This window comes from Empidonax traillii, unplaced genomic scaffold (assembly GCF_003031625.1).
Source record: "Empidonax traillii isolate 1590-97213 ecotype Southwest subspecies unplaced genomic scaffold, ASM303162v1 scaffold902:size247835, whole genome shotgun sequence".
Taxonomy (NCBI): Eukaryota; Metazoa; Chordata; class Aves; order Passeriformes; family Tyrannidae; genus Empidonax; species Empidonax traillii.
In genome coordinates this window covers 189,508-209,752 of record NW_020956095.1, presented here as the reverse complement: position 1 = coordinate 209,752, position 20,245 = coordinate 189,508, and the positions used below count along the sequence as shown (strand labels likewise).

General features: G+C 55.4%; 2 protein-coding genes and 1 non-coding gene across 3 annotated transcripts in view; 2 read left to right on the top strand and 1 right to left on the bottom strand.

The window, feature by feature from the left end:
- Positions 1-501: 501 nt before the first annotated feature.
- Positions 502-573, bottom strand: TRNAE-UUC. The gene has a single exon. It is a non-coding gene; the product is annotated as a tRNA-Glu (tRNA).
- A 589-nt stretch (positions 574-1,162) lies between these two features.
- LOC114067335 (ras-related GTP-binding protein A) lies at positions 1,163-13,893 on the top strand. Its single transcript, XM_027902661.1, has 10 exons — positions 1,163-1,262; positions 1,782-1,815; positions 3,612-3,711; positions 4,797-4,863; positions 5,589-5,811; positions 7,821-7,916; positions 8,636-8,758; positions 11,131-11,222; positions 11,990-12,105; positions 13,409-13,893. The coding sequence occupies exons 2-10, from the start codon at positions 1,789-1,791 to the stop codon at positions 13,504-13,506; spliced, it is 942 nt and encodes a 313-aa protein (XP_027758462.1). The 5' UTR covers positions 1,163-1,262; positions 1,782-1,788; the 3' UTR covers positions 13,507-13,893.
- Positions 13,894-19,134: 5,241 nt separating this feature from the next.
- Positions 19,135-20,245, top strand: part of KLF8 (Kruppel like factor 8) — a 6,762-nt gene continuing 5,651 nt past the window's right edge. Inside the window, exon 1 of the mRNA XM_027902666.1 lies at positions 19,135-19,139. The gene's annotated coding sequence lies outside the window, so the exon portion shown is untranslated. The remainder of the gene's footprint in view (positions 19,140-20,245) is intronic.

The window sequence follows — 20,245 nt, the reverse complement described above, 5'->3', positions numbered from 1 at the left end:
CCTTTCAGCAATGAACCCTCCACAAATTACATATATATATATGTATCTATAACGTATTCTATATATTATATTATTGTGATATAGTAGAATACATTTCTATGTATAAGATATGTAATGTATTTCTATGTATAATACTTACATATTTCTATGGATGTATATCTACAGCAGATTGCTGCTGCTGCTGGAGTTGCAGTACAATGGTATTTGCCTTGAGTTAAAACACTCTCTGGGACACAAGCAGGAATCTTGCTTGCCTTAGCAAAAAGGGCAATTAACGGCGCGTTAATTAGCGAGGGGCTGTGCAGCCCAGCGCGCTCGAAGGGTTTTAAACAGGGGGGCGGCAGAGTTTGCAGCAGCAAAGCGTAGCCTGCGGCTTCAGGAGTCGAGAAATTCTGCTGCAGAGGTGCAAAAATATAGCCCGAAAGAGTTTTGCGAAGGAAATCTGAGGAAAACGGACAGTTGGGGCAAGAATTCCTCCTTCCCGGGAGGAAAAGGTGAAGCTTCCCATACCGGGAGTCGAACCCGGGCCGCCTGGGTGAAAACCAGGAATCCTAACCGCTAGACCATATGGGAGGCGCTGAAACTTTTTCTCCTTGGGCGCCTCAAAACTCTACCGCCTGGCCCCGCTACCGCGCGGAGCAGCGCTGCTACGGTGGGCCCTGCTCCGCTGCCCCGTGCGCGCCCCCGGGACCGCCGGGAATCGCTGGGATCACCAGGGCACCCTCGGCACCGACCCCTGCCCTGTGCGCGCCCCCGAGACCGCCGGGAATCGCTGGGATCACCAGGGCACCCTCGGCACCGACCCCTGCCCTGTGCGCGCCCCCGGGACCGCCGGGAATCGCTGGGATCACCAGGACACCCTCGGCACCGACCCCTGCCTCGTGCCAGCAAAGGGCTGCCCTCACTCAAGATGGCGGCCGGGGCTTCCTGACGGAGTGGAGGGGGGGACGCGCGCGTGGCGGGCGGGGCGCGCTCGCGCTCTCACGTGACCGGCGGCGGCCGCCCCACAGCGCTGAGTCCCGTGAGCCGCGGCGGGGGGGACAGGGACACGGCGGGATAAACTGGGACATACCGGGACACACCGCCGGGATACACCGGGATACACTGCCGGGATAAACTGGGACACGCCCCCGCCCGGCCCCCAGCGCCGCCGCCGCCCGACTCCCCGGCGGCCACAGCGGCACCGCCCCCGGCCGGCCCGAGCCGCCGCAGGCACCGGGGCCGCCCCGGCACAGCCCCCCGAGCCCCCAGCGCCGCCGCAGGTACCGCGGGCACCGCCCGGCCCGCGGGGAGGCCGCTGCGGGGCCCCGGGATGGGGGCGGGGAGGGGATGGAAGGGGAACCGGGGAAGGGGCTCTGGGGCTCTCCCACTGGAATGCACTGTGGAATATCCTGGGGAAGGAGCGTCCCCAGGGGAGGGAAAGGGCATCCCGGGGGAAGGGGCTCTGGGGCTATCCCAGTGGAATGGGCGGTGGAACATCCTCGGGAGGGGGCTTTGGGGACATCCCAAGGGAAGGGACGTCCCCTGGGAAGGGGCTGCAGAACATCCCGAGGGAAGGGACATCCCCTGGGAAGGGGCTGCGGGGGGTGTCGGCCCCTCCCGGCCCGGCCGCAGCGATCTCGGGATTTCGGGAACGCGGAGGTTTCCCAACAGCGGGAGTTCCCCATGGCAGGAGTGGGGGGGCTGTGCCAGCGCTCTCTCGGCGCTGCCGGCAGTGGGATCGGGATGGGCGAGTGGTGATCCAAGGAAAGCAGCTATCCAAGGTGGGCTTCTCTCGGCAGGTGTGTGATGCCCAGCACAGCCATGAAGAAGAAGGTAAGGACTGGGAGGGGGGTCCTGTGCTGTTGGGTTTTCCTTCCCTATCCGGGAATGTCATCGTTTGTTGTGTCCGTCCCTCTGGGGCTCAGGTGCCTTGGAAGGCTCTTGGAATCAGTGGCTGCATCAAGTGCCAGACATTAAAATTGGGTTAATTCCTGGCTGATTGCAGGGCTGTCCACCAGAACTGTGGGCAACTGTTTCTGGGGTGTGTTGCAAAACCCTCTGCAAACCCCCGTGCTCAGCGTGGGGGAAGAGGATCTGCTCCAACCCACTTCCTTGGCCCTTCCAAGAGGGCCCTTCCAAGGGGAGAGCCTTCCAAGGTGTCCCAGGAGCTCGGTGGGGAGCCCATATTTTGCTCAGGAAGCATGGAATTTAAGCCTTGGGGAAGGAGCAGCTCCTCTGGGAATTGAAGGGGTGGATGTATTCCAGCAGAAGCACATCCAAAGCTGTTAAAGGGGCTGTGTAGGGAATAGGTGGCTGGTTTTCATGGTGTGCTAGGATTGGGTTTCCTGCCTGCTGGTTGATCCCTTTGCAAGGCCTCTGCAGCCCAAAACTTGGGCTTTGGGTTTGTCTGTGGGCTGGATCCTGGCTGTGGTGCTTGTGCTGGTGCTGTGAAATGGGTGCTGTGCTACCTTCCCTGGGATGAGCTCAGGGGACAGCACAGCCTTTCTCTCTCAGGGACAGGCCTTGTTCCCAAATCCTGGAGGCCTGGGCAGGGCTCTCTCAGCCTGGGAGGAGCTGCAGGAATGACTGGAGTGAGCAGGAGGTGGAATTCTGCCATGATGTTCCCATGAAATTGTGGCAGCTCCTACTGTGCTGTCACAGAGAGAGGGTGGCAGTGGAGCAAGTGCCCTCCCGGCTGGTGTCCTGCTCTCCTTAAACTGCCCCTGCTCTCCTTAAACTTCTCCTTGACGGGAGACTTCCAAAGCTGTTGGATTTGGCTCTGTAACTGGAACTTGTTTAACAGCTGGGTTTTGTGAGCAAGTCTGTGTTGGCTGCTGCTGTTGGTTTGTTTTGTTTTTTTTATTTTTAGATCACAGTGTCAAGTCTTGCCTTGTGGGACTGTCTCCTGTGGGACTGTCTCCCCTCATCCCCACTCCCCAGGCCTCAGCATACCCTACTTTTTGGTACCTCTCCTTTGGCCTGATGTCCTGCAGACAAGATTCTGGACTCGGGTGTCCCCCATACACTGTGCCCTTGACCTGGGCTGTCCTACCTGCTTTTAACTTCTTTTTTTTTTTTTTTTCTGGTCTTGTAACCCCTGAAACTTCAATTGCCACTGGTATTTCACTTCTATTGGGGAAGAGAAAACAAGTCATGTTATGAGAAGAAGAACTGGATCAGATGATCTTTTATGTCCCTTCCAACCCAAACCATCCTGTGATTAGGATGGGGGGAGGGATTGTTTCCAGTCTGGCCTTAAAGGCTTGAGACAAAGCTGTTCCTCTGTCCTGGCAAAGCCCTGTGCTGCCATCAGAGCCATCAGGGCTCCTGCTGTGGTACCAGGGCAGGTGTGAGGGGCTGGGAAAGGGGGAGGCAGCTCCTGCTCTTCCCAAGTGCTGTGCTGGGAGAAGGTGTTCAGTCTGACCACAGTCCAGTGCCCATGGATAGCAAGGAATTAAGGGTGTCCCAGGCCTGGTGCTGCTCTTTGCCAGTCTCCTGGTGCAGTCCCAGCTGAAAGGTGTCAGTGCTGTGTTTCTGTGGCTTTGGCAGTGAGACAGCAACCAGAGAGGGCTGTGAAGGCCTTAGTGCTGTTTCATACCTAATTCTTCCTGGTTTTTTTCCCCTCCCAGGTGCTGCTGATGGGTAAAAGTGGATCTGGGAAGACCAGCATGAGATCCATTATCTTTGCCAACTACATTGCCCGGGACACGCGGCGCCTGGGGGCCACCAGTAAGGCTGCTCTTGTCTGCACTCCCAGCTCTCAGGGCTCAAACCCCCTCATTAACAGGGTGGGACCGTTCCCTGCAGCAATTCCTGCCTCTCCTCTGGAGTAGGTGTGTCCCTGCTGGTCCTCCCACTGCCACACCTCACAGGGAGCTCCCTTGGGAGGTCAGTCGGGGACAGGCAGGAAGCTGGAGAGGGAAGGGGGAGGCAGCACTGCCTTCAGTTTTGCTACTTTGTTGACTGGGTCCACTTTTACTACTTTATTGTTTGACTTTTATCCTTAAACTTTTTTGTTTTGGGATCATGAAGCAGCTTTTGCTGCAGCTACACCTGTCAGTGGAGGAGTGTCAGAGCCTCCTCGTGCTCCTCCGTGTTGGTGGAGCATCCCTGTTGTATCCAGCTGATCTCCAGCACAGGGATCCTGCAATCCACTCATGGTTTTGGCAGGATGAAACACTGGGCTCAATTAGTGTCTTGTGCCTTTTCTTTTTCCCCTTCCAAGCAGCCATTGGTGGGAAAAAGCAAGAAGTGATTCCTCTGGAAGAGGGGGATGAATTGTCTCTATCTGACTTTCCTCACAGGGAAGGATTTAATGTGATGACTTAATGTCAGGGACTGGTGATAATTTGGCCTGTTCTGAAGTTTCCATTCTCTGTATTACTGGTTTATTTTGTCAAGGCTGGATTCAGGCCTCGCAGAGTTTGATGCAAATAAAATCATTCCTAAAATATCGCAGAGATCAGGGAGCATGTGGTTGAGGGGGGGCACCTGCTGCACTTCTCAGGAGAGCAGTGTCCTGGGCAGGGAGGCTGGAATTCCTGTGGGAAATGTCCAGCAGTGGTGTTTAGGTGGGATTTTACCAATTGGGGGCTGTGTTGGGAGAAATGGCCCATCCCTGGAAGTGTTCAAGGCCAGGTTGGGCTGAACTTGGAGCACCCTGGTGTCCCTGCCCATGGCAGGGGGTGGAATGAGATGGGCTTTAATGTCCCTTCCCACCCAAACCATTCCATGATTCTCTGCTGATCTTTGGAGGAGGCAGCTCTGATCCAGGTGTGTGGTACAGCCAGTAAACTCCTATTGTCTCTCTGCAGTTGATGTGGAGCATTCCCATGTCAGATTCCTGGGAAACCTGGTGTTAAACCTGTGGGACTGTGGAGGGTAGGTACTGTTTATTCCTCTCCTTTTCAGTCCTGTGGGGGTGGCTGTGGGGAATCAGTGAGGATGGAACACAGCAGATTCTGCTCCAAGGGAGTGTGGTGCTTGTGTGCCAAGAGAATCCTCCACCTGGGCTTCCTCCTGAGGTGCTGGGAGGTGCTGCTGCTCTTGGAATTGCCAGCTTGTTCCAAGTGGGGTGTGTGCAGAGGGGTGATGCTGAAGGTTGCCAGCAATCCTGTGGCTCCTGGAAGCAGCTTTTTGAAGAATGCTGTCCCTCTGATTGAGCCTCAGCTGAGCTTTGCTCAGCTTCCTCAGCTCCATGGCCTCATGCATCATCTGACCCACACTCAGCAAAGCCAGAGGAGACTGAAATCCTGGGATAACAGGCTAAACTGATACTTTGGTCATATTTTAGCTACTTCTGCTGCTGTGGGGGTTTTATAAGCTCTTTAGAAGCCAGTGTGGATCCAGAAGCAGGACATGGAGGGAAGCTGCAGCTTCAGGTGGAACTGGTGGGCTGATGCTCTTCAGGAACTCCCAGCTGTGCCTGGCAATGCTCAGGGATTGAGCATTCCGTGGGGATGGAGCTCTGCTGTGGGCTCCTGTGCTGGGATCTGCAGCTCCAAATTCAGGCCTTAAGATTTTACACTTAGTACCTTCCTGACCTCTCCAAGCATGTCCTGGCTGCTCTAACAGGAGTGTCCTTGCTCTGCTGCTCTGCTCCTCAGGCAGGACACCTTCATGGAGAACTACTTCACCAGCCAGAGGGACAACATCTTCCGCAACGTGGAGGTTCTCATCTACGTGTTCGACGTGGAGAGCCGCGAGCTGGAGAAGGACATGCACTACTACCAGTCCTGCCTGGAGGCCATTCTGCAGAACTCCCCAGATGCCAAGATCTTCTGCCTGGTGCACAAGATGGACTTGGTGCAGGAGGACCAGCGGGATCTGGTGAGAAGCTGGGAGTTGCCATGGAAATGCTTCTCCACGGAGCATCTCCTGCCTGTGCCGGTGCAGGGCCGTGTCACATCAAACACAGCCCTGCCAGGGCTGTTCCTCGAAGGGTTTCTCAGATATTCAGGCTTGGCAGAGCCCTCTGCTTTCCCTGCCTTTTTGAAGTGTGTCATCCTATAATGCTGTGGAGAACAGAAGCAGTGATTTTTAGTGACAACCACTCAAAGCCATTCCCTTCACAGTGCTGATTCCAGAGCTTCCAGCACACCTTGGCTTCAGAAGGGAGGTGGAACTGAAGGAAATCCAGCTCCTTAAACTCTCTGCCCACCATTTGGATGGTGGTGATGACAGTGAGGGTTGTTTTCAGCTCAGCTGCTGTTTTCAGCCCTGCACAGGCTCTGCTCTAAAGCATCACCAGAAAATAAGAGGTGAAACTTTCCCACCTAACCAGGAGGTGGTTTTTCTTTGTTGATCCTGCTCTGCCTGCCCAGAGATCCTCTGAAGCACACAAGCACCTAAACAAAGGCTGGGGATCAACCTTTCAGAGATGCTTCTGTTCTGGTTGGAGCTTTTGGAAGGTCACAGGGAGGTGGGAAGATGTTGAGTTCCTACAAACCTTCCTTTTTGTGCATGGACAGCTCCTGATACCCCAAGGGAGTTGAGCTGTGTGGGTCTGAGCACATCCCCAGCTGCTTGGCCACTCCCTGCCTTGCAGGGAGTTTGGAGACCAGGCTGCTGGTTTTTGTCAGAAATAAGAGGTTTTATTAAACTTTTTACCAGTTCCTGCTGAGTTTTGCCTGGGCACCTGCAGAGGGAACATGCAGGTCCTATGGCTGAAACCAGAGCTGACCTCTCTACACAGACAGACCTTTCCACGTGGCAGGTTGGCTTTGGATCCCTTGTCCTGCCTGAGAGCAGAGATCTTCCTCTTCCAGTTCTAGTTCTGCCCTCCAGCTCAGGGCAGAAACAGCTCAGAGCTGCTTCAGAGGGCTCAAGGAGCTTTTCCTCACTTCCCTCCAGGCTGAAGGATGAGTCTAAGATCTTCTTAGCTGCAGTCCTGTCCAGATTTGTGGCTGGACTAGGGCACAGTTACTGGTTTAACCAATGGCACAGACTCAGGGGAGGCCCTGAAGGGAGGGGTGGGCAGAAGAGGGGCCTTACCACCCCTCAAGACCTATTTTAGGTATCTGCTGCTCAGAAGACCTGCAAACACTGGGCTAAATCTCCGTTTCTGTAGATCTTAGTGAGGCCTGTGGTGTCCAGGATCCACATGGCGTTGGCCCAGGATTTCATGGGGCTTGGTCCGTGTTCTGTCATGTTCCCACAAGGCCCAGGTGAGGGTGGTGGTTGTGTGTTCCCCTTGCTGGCTGTCCTGCTGCTGTCCCAGCATTTCAGAGGAGCCTGGCTGGGCTTTGCTGGTCCCCTGCTATGCTTTTTTGGTGCCCAGAACTTCTGAGGGCACAATGTGGTGTGGGCAGAGAAGTCTGTGTGAGCTCATCCTGAGGACCCTCAGGTGCTTTCCTCCCGTGCTGCTCTCAGTGATGGAGATTTTTGCCAGGGATTTGTCACAATTTAGGTCCTCAGGGACACTCCAGCCTGTCCACCTTCACTCCCACTTCACAACACCTGCTGTTATTTCAGCTTTGGGTCTCAGGGAAGTTCTGGATTCCCTGTCCCTAGAAGGTTGGACAGGGCTTGGAGCAGCCTGGGCTAGTGGAAGGTGACCCTGCCTATGGCAGGGGGTGGAATGAGATGAGCTTTGAGGTGCCTTCCAACCTAAACCAGTCCAGGATTCTCTAGCAAGAAAGACATCCATGGTCTGTGTGGCCCTGCTGCTCACTGGGAGCACTGGGAGCTGGTTTCTCCCAGCCTGTCCTGGACAGCTGCTCTGCTCCTGTCCCTTCTCCAGTGATCCATTTGAAACTCTTCCTGTAATCCCATACAGCAACCACAGCACAGGCAGAACTACTTCCACTCAACTGCTGCTCTGTCTTTTCATCTCCCAGATTTTTAAGGAGCGTGAGGAGGACTTGAAACGCCTCTCCCGGCCCTTGGAATGTGTTTGTTTTAGAACCTCCATCTGGGATGAAACCCTTTACAAGGTTTGTACAGCTGCCTCTCCAGATCTGCCTTCCCACTCGGAGCCAGGAGCATGAGGAGGGGAGTGGTGGTGTGGCAGAGACTGGCTCTGGTCAGTTCTGCAGCAGCTCCTTCTGGGGGGTGTAAATGGTGTCAGGGCATCCTGGGCTTGGTTAATTAATTTTAAAAAGTCAGGAGTGCTTGGCAAACATCAGGAACTCAGCAAACAGGCATCCCAAACATCCAACTGGCTCCTGGGGAAGGGCCTGGTCAGGCAGTGCCACACACTGGGTCAGCAGGGGGGCAGAGAGGGGGAGCTGAGCTGGGAGGATCCCAGTCTGGAGGAGGACAGATGTTGATCCCAGCATCCCCAGCCCCTCCTGGGCTTGTTCCTGGCTCCTTGGGATAGGGTGGAGCTCTCTGTTTGGAGCAGGGATGGGCTGCCAAGTATCCATCTGCGATCTGACCTTCCCCTAGACTGAAATACCTGGAGGATTGCCGGCTTTAAATGAGGATAGTTTAAGCCTCCTTAGGGGCATTATGGTTTCTCTGAGTGATGTGGAGAAGAACTTGAGGTGGTGAAGAGTCACCTCAGGTCTGGGCTTCCTCTGGTGGTGTCCACTGTATAAACTTCTCAGTGTTGCCTAGGCTGTCAACACCCAGAACTAAAAATAATCCCTCTCTGAGGACATTGGGAGCCAGAGAAGCGCTGGTGACCCTCATGTTGTGTGTGTGTCACCAGGCCTGGTCCAGCATCGTGTACCAGCTGATCCCCAACGTGCAGCAGCTGGAGATGAACCTGAGAAACTTCGCTCAGATCATCGAGGCAGATGAAGTGCTGCTGTTTGAGAGAGCCACATTTCTGGTGAGTTCCAGGGCCTAAAGGGGCTCCAGGAGAGCTGGAGAGGGACTGGGGACAAGGCATGGAGGGACAGGACACAGGGAATGGCTCCCCTCTGCCAGATGGCAGGGATAGGTGGGATATTGGGAAGGAGTTGTTGGCTGTGAGGGTGGGCAGGCCCTGGCACAGGTTGGGCAGAGAAGCTGTGGCTGCCCCTGGATCCCTGGAAGTGTCCAAGGCCAGGTTGGAGCAACCTGGGCTGGTGAAAGGTGTCCCTGCCTGTGGCAGGGGGTGGGATGGGATGAACTTTAAGGTTCCTTCCCACCCAAACCACTCTGGGATTCCATGGAAGTGCTGTTGGGAGGTGCCAGCCCCACAGAACACTTTGATCCAGCCCTTGGGATACTGAAAGTAGCTGATATGACTCTGTGGCTCATGGGACCTTCCCAAAATTCCCCCTTCCAGCAGCTGAGCTGAGGCTTTATTGGTGTTTCCCTCTTCGAGGCTGTGAGAGTGTTTCATGTCCCCATTCTGTTCTTGGTCATGGGACTTTGAGAATTCCTTTCTGCACAGGGCAGGAGCCTCATTTAGCTTGAAAAAGAAACCTTTTCAGTTCCTCCTGCTGTGACATTTGAACTGGACTTGATTTCTTTTGGGTTTGGTGTTCTGCAAAGCCAGGATATGGATAAAGGATCATGAGCCACTGGGTTGCAATATTTTTCCAGGTTCTTGTGCTCCCAGTCCCTGCCTCCTGCAGGTGAAAGGTGCTGCTTAAAACCACCATTGCTACTTGTCCATCCCCACTCTTGGATTATGGATTTGGCTCCTCAGTGTTTACCCCAAAACTCTTGCTGAGCTGAAGGAATGAGTCTGAATTTTTTTCAGTGCTTTCCTTGATGGTGATTTGGAAATAACGGAGGGGATGTGGGGAAGGAGCCACGACTCTTCCCCCTTCTTAAACTATCAGATGCAAACACCTGCCATGTCTGGCAAGTTCTGCTTTTTGACCTCTTGTAGATAATAAATAGTTCCACCTTGGGGGTGTGTAACAGTATGATTGTTACAAGGACATTTTTAACTGAAAATTAATAATCTTTGCTACAAAACTTCTACTCTTATTTTCAGTGTAATGGTGACTTTTTAAAAGACTCATCTCCCTTTTTTCCATACAATTATTAAATATATGAATAATAATATATATTCATATATAACAATGTATTCCATATATATATAGAATACATTAAAAAGTCCCCAGGACTTTTTTCTCCTGAAGTGAAATCTTAACTCTGAAACTCTTACTGTGGAATCTTACTCTGTAAACCTGATTCTGAAATTGTATTCACATCATAGTTTAAAAAAAAAAAACAACTCATCTGGGATGTTAAGGAAGGAGCTTCACAATGCAACCCTTGAATCTGGCTAAACCTGTCCTGGTGGGAATAATTGGGCAGGTTTAAAGAGTGATCGTTTTAAGGTGCTTAAGGGACAAAAAGAGGAAAAAAAAAACCTTAAAAAAAACATTAGTTCTCCTAAGTCACAAATGTCACTCCAGAGTTTCACATCCTTGTGCAAGGGCACGGTGAGTAACAGTTGGTTTTGTGATTCTGAAGAGCTGAAAATACGTGGCTTCAGGTTTTTTAAATATTCCTCTTTGCTTTGCTGGGGGAATGGAGATGGTGCAGCTCTTTGTGCCCTTCCCTCCTGCAGTAAATGCAGTTCTTGGCCTGTTCCTGATGTGGCTGGGGGAGAAGGTTTGGGGAGAGATCCCTCTGCAAGGATTCCTAAAAGGCTTCAGACCCCCTGAACGTTCAGTCCAATCCTGCAAATGCTGCTGGATTTGTGTGGGAAGAAGAGGAGGGAAGTGCTGTGGATGAGGCAGCTCAGTGCTGGTCTGACTGGACAGAGCTGAGGAATCCAGCTGCCTTTGTGCTGCTTTTCTCCTGGAGGAACGGCTTGCTCTGGCTCTGGGAGCTCTGTCTGTGCAGGTTGGGCAGTGTTCAGGTTCAGCCCTGGGAATCCACAGCACCTGGGACTGAGAAGGGAAGAGCCATCCCAGCACTTGGCAGGTGTCCCTTCCCGAGGTTGCTTTTTTTTCCTTCTCCTTGCACATTCTTTTACTTTAAATCAAGATTTAAGTTGCTGCTAAGTTGGAGCACCCAGACCTCAGGTGGACAATTCCCTATTGACAGGCTTTGTGTGTGTGAAAAAGGCTCCCTGGTGATTGTGTTACTGACTCCTGTTCCTCAGTGAAAGCACCACAAGAGCTGTTGCAAATAGTTCCCAAGATTCAATCAGCCAAAGGCAAAGGGAATCCTGGTCACCACCCATTCCCAGAATTGCTGTTGGCACTGAGGGACCTGTGCTGGAATCACTGACTGACTCTGCCCCCTCTCCAGGTCATCTCTCACTATCAGTGCAAAGAGCAGAGGGACGTCCACAGGTTTGAGAAAATCAGCAACATCATCAAACAATTCAAGCTGAGCTGCAGGTGAGCTGATGTGATCAGGAGTGGGGAGATACCTCATCAGGGATTTTGGCTTGGTGGGACTCTCCAGTGAATCCCAGTTCTGTGCAATTGTACTGGGCTTAAGCACAGCTCACTTAAGTGTTGCTTTTTTGAACTTCCTGATGGTTGAAGAGGTTGGTTTGTTCTGAAACAGCTGTTTTCTCCTGGGCAAGGGAGGAAAGTTCCAGGATAATTCAGTGACAGTGTTTGGAATGTCAGGTGGAGAGCTCTGCTCCAGCCCTGGGCTGGCTGGGCAGGAAGAGGCTTCCAGGCACTATTTATCTGTATATTTTGAGTAGAAAAGTGGAAAGTTTTGGGGCAGCTTAGCTTTGAACAGCCTCCAGGCTCTGCAGTCTGGTTATACCTGGCAGTGTGTGGAGCCTGGGTGGATGGAGAGGTGGCTGCATGGTTTACAGGTGTTTCTGATGTCTCCAGATGTTCCAGTTTTATTCTTATTTCTGCTGGGTCCTCCAGAGTGTCCAGGCTGTGTGTCTGGAGTTTCCTTCACTGTTCAATGCTTAAATCACTTTATACTGTTCTCATTTAGCCCAAAGCTAAAGAGTTGTGTCCTTAAAAACCAACCCTGCTGTGGTCACACCTGGTTTTCCCTGCCAAGCGGGAATTCAAGCTCCTCTTTGTTCCCAACAGCTCAAATAAGGGATTTTGGCCATGTGGGCACAAAAGCTGCTTGAGCAGTGGTACAGGAATAATTAATTGACTTTTTTTTTCCTTTATTTCTACTTTTTCAGTAAGCTGGCAGCCTCTTTCCAGAGCATGGAGGTCAGGAACTCTAACTTTGCTGCTTTCATCGACATCTTTACATCCAACACATATGTGATGGTGGTCATGTCAGACCCTTCCATACGTAAGTTGAAGCCAACATAAGCCTGTTCAGGACAGGAAAAAAAAACCCAATAGGCCAAAATGAGTCCAGTTTCAACTGTAAAAATGAGATTTAATTACAAAACTGAAGAGGAGAGGGATTGAGTGGGGTGGGGAGGGTGGGTGAGCACTGACTCTGCAGAGGTGGGGCGTGCTGGGACAGCTGAGCTGTTGCTGTCACGGGGAAGATCTGTGACTGTGAGAGGAACCACCAGAACAGATGTGACCTGGTTTAGCAGGTCATGTCTAATAACCTATTTTGGGCTGTTCTGGGCTGGCAGCCCCGGTGAGTTTTGAAGAGGAAGCAGGGATGGATCATGTTGGAGTGTTGCTCTTGGTGGACAGGACTAATTATAGCAGCATCTATTTATCCTGAAGGAGAAGCTGCAGCAGTGCCAGCCCAGGCCCTCTGGGACCAGTTAACTGTTTACACAGCTCCACTTGGAGCTCCTGCTGGGATCTGAGGTGCTCCAGAGACACTGTCCAGGACACCTCGTGCCTCACACTGTGCTTGGCCTTGCATTTGTTACTGAAATAGGGAAAAGTGTGTGCCTGAGGCACAGCTGGGACAGGGCTGAGCTGGGAAGCAGTAGATGGGCAGTTATGGGGGCTTGTGCAGCTCTCCCCGTGGCTGGAATTCACTGGGCTCTTCCTCGTGGTGTTCTGGGATCAGCAAACAGCCCAGACCCCCCACTGAACTGTGCCCAGAACCTCCAACACTGAATTGTGCCCAGACCATCCCACACTGAATTGTGCCCAGACCATCCCACATTAAATTCTACCCAGACCCTCCCACATCAAACTGTGCCCAGACCATCCCACATTAAATTGTGTCCAGACCCCCCAACACCGAATTGTGTTCAGACCATCCCACATCGAATTCTGTCCAGACCATCCCACATTAAATTTTGCCCAGACCATCCCAACTGAATTTTGCCCAGACCCTCCCACATCAAATTCTGCCCAGGCCTTCCCACATTAAACTTTACCCAGACCATCCCACATTAAATTCTGCCCAGACCATCTGGCATGAAATTTTGTGCAGACCATCCCACGTTAAATTGTGTCCAGACCATCCCAACTGAATTTTGCCCAGACGCTCCCACATCAAATTTTGCCCAAACACTCCCACATCAGATTTCCCCAGAGCCTCCCACACTGAATTGTGCCCATGGTGGGAGCAGCAGGATGAACCAGGACCTTGCAGACAGGGCTGTTGCCCTCAGGACGTGGCCACTGCCCCTTTTTAACTCCGTTTTATCTGCGCTGTCCCTTTTCCGTCGCAGCTTCCGCGGCCACGCTGATCAACATCCGCAACGCCAGGAAGCACTTTGAGAAGCTGGAGAGGGTGGATGGCCCAAAGCACAGCCTGCTCATGCGCTGATCCCAGCCTTTGGGGGCAGGAAGCGTGGATTGGGACTACTTTTTAGGAGAATCTAACACTGTCGATGTCTTTGTTGGGCTTTATGAGTGTGCTGCTTTGTTTTCTCTCCTTTCACGTCGGACACTAGAGGCTCAGAGGATGTCTGGATACACTGCGGACCTTCAGAGCCTTCCCTGGCACCCGTGAGCTTGGGAAGGAGGCAGGACAGGTGATGTGCCCATGGGCTGGTGCTCCCAGGTGGATGTTTGGCTGCTGGGAGGATATTTTAAGTCCCAGGAATATGGAGTATTTACTGGTTTCTTGGTCGGTTGCTGGAATAAGTTTATAAATTTCTCCTTGTCTTCAGTCATGAAAATAAATTTTTGCTACCAGGGATTTCAGATTCTACAGCTTTGGAAAGTGGGTTTGCTTTCTTCCAAAACCTGAGGCAGCTGTGGGAAGCAGATGTGCGGGAGCTGCATTTCTCCTTTCATGTTTTTGGGGGATTTGACTGGAAGCCATTCCAGAATTTCATTGGGAATTGCTGGCATGGTGGGTGGGAGCTGATGCTTGGTAGCATCTCTCTACCTTTTTTCTCTCTTGCTGCATCAAATTACTGTGTAAAAAGGGTGTGGTGACTCCAAGCCTGGCTGTGCCCCTGTATCCCTGCCCACACACCCACTGGGAGGGGAAAAATCCGACAGGGTGAGTCTGTTGGGTGAGGACAAGGAGCCAAAGGGCACCTTGGGCTGGAGAATGGAGGGGGCTCCACACAAACCATCCCATCCATTCTCCATCCTCCTGGAATTAACACCCATGTCTCACACCGCCCACCCTGCAGCTGCTCAGGCTGGGGGAGCTTTCAGTGGGAACCAGCCCTGTGGGAGAGGAGCTGTGAACAGTCCAGGAGCTTCTGGAGAACTGTGAATGGTCTGGAGATGGAGGGGTTGTGCTTGGCTGGGAATACCTGGAGTGGGAACAGCAGGTCTGGGTGGAGCAAACTCCAGTTCCCCCCACAGCTGGGACCAGGCCAGATCCTGCAGGGAATGTGATGGATTCCCATCCCCCAACCCTGCCCTTGGTGCTGCCGAGCGGAGCAAGAGGAGGAGTCGCTGCTGATCCATATGTTGGAGCCTTGGGAACAGCAGCTCCAAAGGATAACCAGGAAGGGCTCTGCTTGCAGCTCCAGGACAGCAGAAGATGGGTCAGAGTCACAAGTGCAAGAAGACTGAGGCACCTGCTGCTGGGAGCACCTTATCCCAGCACTGATCCTGCTGGAGCCAGGGGAAGGACAGTGGGAATGCTGCGTCATTTCCATGGAGATGAGGAGTTGTTGGGCTTCCTTAGGGGATAAACTTCAGCCTATGGAAGTGGGATAAGGTTAAGGGTTGGAAATGGGGGTGAGGGAAGAGTGTTCTGGGAGCTGCTCAGGAACCAAACCCCGTGTGCAGGGGGCTGGAGCCCCTCAGGGGGGCTCAGTGATCCAGTGCTGGGGCTAAAGATCTGCTGTTCTTTGGCTGCAAATCTCTCTTCCTGAAATATGTGGATTTTGGGAATCAACCTTGTGCTTTTGCTCTGGCAGAGGTGCTGCCAGAGCTGCTCTGTGAACCCTCCTGTGACAGAACGCAGGTGGCTTTATACCAAGATGCTCCAGCAGCACTGAGCTGGCCAGTTTGTCTCTCCCTAGATCTGAGCAGGGAGGTTTGGGGGATCAGGCTCAGCACCCTCACCCCACTCCTGGAAAACTCTTCCTCCTTTCTCTGGCAGATCTTCACAGAAAAAAACAGCTGGTGCTGCTCCAGATGTTGCTCACACAAACATACTGTGCCAAAGAGCCAAACCTCGGTGAGATGGCAGCGATCTGTCCTTTTCCATCAGGGCTTGACCTTGGAATGGGAGAAACTTGATGCCACCTGTCACCAAGATCCTGAGTAAATCCCCCCTTGGCCATGTTGCTTTCCTCCCAGAGCTGCTGTGGGGCCCAGGGTGGGTTCCCTGGGGCTGGGCAGGTTGGTGTCCCTGTGTTTGTCCTGGTGTTGCTCCCAAATTTTCTGACTGTTCCGTTCCTGCATCAGACTGTGGATGGTCCCAGTAGGGTCAGCAGTGATGAGCTGCATTAGGATCAGCTTGGCTTCTGGGGCTCTCCCTGAGGGTACTTCTGCTGCTTTTCCCTCCTGAGCAGCACCTGGTTGTCCCAGGAGACCTGCCTGGATGGGATGGACACAGGTCTGTAGTGCGCTGGGATCCAGCCGGGATCCAGCTCCTCCAGCACATTCTGTGGTGGATGTGGATTCTGCAATTCCCTGGCAATAGCCTTGCTCTTCTCAACTGTGGCTTGTAGGCACCTCGTGAGGAACATCCACACCATCCTCAGGGGCCTGGAGTTTAGAAGATCCAAGATCTCCAAGTCCAAGTTCTCGTGGGACCTTCTGCCAGATAGGGTCTTTCCCACATGTGAGCTGGGGGTGATTTTGGGTGGTTATGATCATGTGGTGCTGGATCTCACCCAGCTGCAGCCTGGCCCCATCTCCATGGCCGTTGTCCTGCTCCAGGCAGATCCAGGTGGAAGCTGAGGGCCTGGCCTTGCTGAGATGAGCACCGCCAAGGAGGGATTTTTGTTGTGTCATCACCCTCAGGATTTTAAAATTAAGAATAAGAATCCACACATCGGTGCCTCTTGTCCTGCTATCACCATCTCCACGAGGAGCCTGGCTCCTTCCTGGAGAGCATTCCCAAGCTGCCCCAGCATCTCCTGGCTTTTCTCTGGTACCTCCATCCCTGCTTTTGAGGTGCTGGGGAGCCCCACACTGGGCACAGGGTGGTCTCAAAGGGCTGTAAGGAGAGGAACAGTCTCCTCTTCCCTCACCAGTGGTCATGGGGATTCCTGTGTTCATCCCAACGCTTTGAGCCCCAAGAGTTCCTTTAGTTTTCCACCTTTTTGTCCAATTTTCTGGAAGATGTGGATGTTGGGGTTGCTCCAGAGTTCTGCATGTCAACAACAAGGTGGGATGTGTTTAGCTGTACTGGAAGGGGTTGGCACCTGCCTTTGGAGGGAGGAGCTGAGCCCACCTGACGTGTTTGGTCAGACCAGTGCTCCAGGAAGCCAGTGCTGGGATGATAGGACCTGCTCCCTCAGCAGAGCAGTGGGAAGGATGTCTCCCGTAGGAGCTGCGTGGTTTGAGGAAACATCTTGGTGCAGTTGGACCTGGAGATGTGGTGGATTGGGCTCAGCAGGCAGGGGAGAGCATGGCCAAGGCCCTGTGGGTTTTGTGGAATCAAGGATCACACCTGTGGTTAACCTGGAGAGTACTGCCCTGTGTTCCATGGCTGCACGGAGGAGGGATCTGGGATATTCCACATCCAGCTCCTCACCTGAGCTGGTGGGAGAACAGCAGAACACCCATTTCTGGGGTGCTTTGATCGTTTTGCTGCTGCCAGGGTGGGCAGGAACAATCCCTCCCTCTGCTGGAGCCCAGCAGGTGCTGCTGCTGCCCCAAAGGCTCCAGGGCTGCTGGGGCTGGGACCTCCTCACTCCTCTGCTTCTCCTTCTTTGTGACCCCCCTCTCCTTCCACGGCCCTTCCCTGTCCCCCACTTCTGCCCAGCCCCGGTGGATGTGTCCATCCCCTGGACCTGGGATCGGCTGCTGCTGCTGGATCCAGCAGGCTGGAGGTGATGGACCTTCCCCTTGGGAAGTGGCAAAAGCCCCTTGGGACCCCTCAGAGCCCCTTCCTGGGGGACTGCCCCTGTCCTTCCCTCCGTTGTCTCCTCTGCATCCCCCCAAATTTGGGCTCTCCCCGAGCCCTTTCTGCCCAGTTCCTTCTGGGGCAGAGCTGCTGGAGGAGGCATCAGTGCCATGGGGATGGGACCCCCTGGAGCTGCAGGGCCCCACCAGCACAACCCGAGGTCTGCCCCCTCCTGCCCAAATTCATCCTCAGGGATGCTCTTCCAGGGACAGCAGGAGTGGGGGATGTGCCCTGGGCCCCCCAACTGCCACAGGGACCTCAAGGGAACCTCATGACCCGTTCCCCCCTTTCTGCTGTGTTTTTGGGAGCTCCCCTGGCACTGCAGGGCCTGCAGCTGCCCCTTCAGCTCAGTGCCATTGGAGTGGGGTCCCGGAGGGGAAATTATACCAGGGCCCTCTCTCACCACGTAACTCCCTCCCCAAAATGCTTTTGTGGTCCCAAAAAGCTTTTCTGTTCCCAAAAGCTTCCCGCTGGAAGTTGGTCAATGGTGGCCTGTCCTCGTGGAGGTGAGGGAGGGTCCCTTCCTTCGCCTTTCTAGGGGTTGGGATTACATTTTTTTGCCCAAACAGTGTCATTTTGGTCCCAGTTGAGCCGTGGTGGCCTGGCAGGAGCGGGGCGTGGGGGAAGGGAGGTCACGGGGGTCTGTCCTCCCCCCCTCAGTTGAGCTCTGTGCTGGTTGGAGGAGCTGCAGCTTCTCCTCCTCAGCCAAGGTCACTCGTGGTGGCCTCGAGTCACCCCTGGGGGGGACACTGTGGATGGAGGGCACATGGCCATGTGTGAAAGACCCCTAGGATGAGCTGGGTTGGGGCAGGAGGGTGCATTTTTTGGGGTCAGGAGTTGATTAACCTGGCCTGGGGCTGCCCCAACCAGCACTGGCAAACTCAGTGCAGGGGGGAGGACGGGGGGGTCACGCCGAGAGTGGGGCATCCGGAGAGTGGGGTCCCCATGAGACTGGGATCCCCCCGAACCTGGGGTCACCCCAAGAATGGGGTCATCCCAAGAGGGGGGTCACCCCAAGAGTGGGGACACTGCACTGGGAGCTGCCAGGACCCCGGGGGACAAGGGGCTGGAAAATCCTGGGGGTCCAGGGAGCGTGGGGTGGGTGTGGGGTGGATTCCCAGGTGGCAGCTGTGCCGGGGGGATCCCCAGCCCCTCCTGTCCTGCAGTCCCTTGGGGAGGCCCCCCCAGCTCTGCCACAGCCTCGACACCCCGGGGGACCCCCACAGTCCCCTGAGCCACGGGGGTGCCCCCCAGCTGGGGTGCCATGGGATACCCAAATACTGGGGGGGAGGGGGTTACCTGTGGGGTGAGGCACTGACTGGGCAGGGAGGGGTGCGGGCAGTGCCCCCCCCACACTTTGGGAATGACCCCCCCAGGGTGCCACATCCTGCCCTGGCCCCCACAGAGCACCCAGGGGTGTCCCAAGCCCCTCTGGAGTGGGGGTGCAGTGGGATGCTCCCCCCCCCTCAGTCATGGGTAGGGGGGACACATGACCCCCCAAAAGGGGGGTCTCTGCTCCCCCCCAATCGCTGACACGAGTTCACCAGATCTCAGCAGCACCCCCTCCTCTCAATTTTGGGGGCGCCCTCCTTGGGGGGTGGGTGTGCCCTTCTTGGGGGGGGGGCGGGGGAGGTGGGAGCAAGTTGGGGTTCACCCCCCCATCCCCAAAACCCCCGTCCGTTCCCATGGCAACGCCGGATGCGCGGGGAGCCGCCCATTGGCTGCCGATGATGTCACCTCCAGGGCGGGGCACCCCACCCCAAAAAAAAGGAGAGGGTGGGGGAGGGGAGCTCCGCCCCACGCGGCCCCTCCCCGCCCGTGGGGGCCCCACCCCGCCCCACCCGGCACCGCCCCGGGGGCAGCGGCGGCGGCGGCGGCCGGGGATGCGCTCGGAGGAGTCGGCGGGAACGGTGAGGGGGGCACCGGGGGGGCCACCGGGGGGTTCGCGCGTGGGGTCTTTTGGGGTGGGATTTGGGGGGGGGGAGGGTGGGACGTGAACGCGGGGATGGTGGGGAGGAGGCGGTCGTGGGTGGGGGAGGGTCCGAGCCCTCCCCCCCCATGTCCCCCTCTCGCTCCCCTTTCCCCCCCAGGCGGGGGTCGCGCGTGGGGTGTCCCCCCCCACGCGCCACACGCGCTTCCGCGGAGGGCGCCCCCCTGCGGCCGGGAGGACCCCTCGGGCAGCCCCGCCCGGCCCTCCCCCTCCCACGCCCTTTGCTCTTAAAGGGACAGCCCCCCTTTTTTCGCCTTGACCCCCTCCTGTCCCCCCCTTCCTGTTCCTCCCTCGTGTCCCCTCCGCTGGGTGTTCCCCCTCTTTGTATTCCCGCCTCTCCCCCCGCGCCGTGTCCCGAGCGGAGGGTGGAGCGCGGAGGAAATTCCACGGGGGGGTGTGGCGGTGGCGGCGGGGCGTGACCCCCCCACGCCCACGGGTGGGGGACCCCGGGGGGTGGGGACACGCAGGGGACAAAGAGGGGGAGGGGTGTGGAAGGCGTTCTCCTCCCCCCTGCCAAGGTCACCCCAAATCCATCTTTAAGCTGTTTAGGGCGAAAGGTGGGGGGGGCTGATTATTGCAAAAGAAGGGGTGAACGGCACCCCCCGACATGTGGGGTGGGGAAGGGGGGTCCCACAGTTCCCCCTCGCCACGCCTGGGTGAGGCTGGGGTGTGCTTGGGCTGAGCACTGAGGAATTCAATTCACTGATGATGAGGGGATTGGGCAGCGAGGCTGGAATTTGGGGGAGCAACGACCCCCTGCTCCATCTCACCCCCCCACCCCCCCGGGTCTTTGGGGTGCAAGAGCACCCCCAAAAATGGGTTGGGGAGGGTCTCCCGGGGGAGGAAGGGGCGCCCCTTTGTTCCCCCCCCCCATGACCCTGTTTGTGGGGACCCCTCGCGCATGGGGGGTTGGTTTGGGGGCCCTGGGAGGGCTCTGGGAGCGTGTTGGGGGTCCCCGGGGGGGGGGGAAAGAGCAGTTGTGTGTCTGTCTGGGGGTGTTCCCTGGTGTGTTTTGGGGGGGGTCTG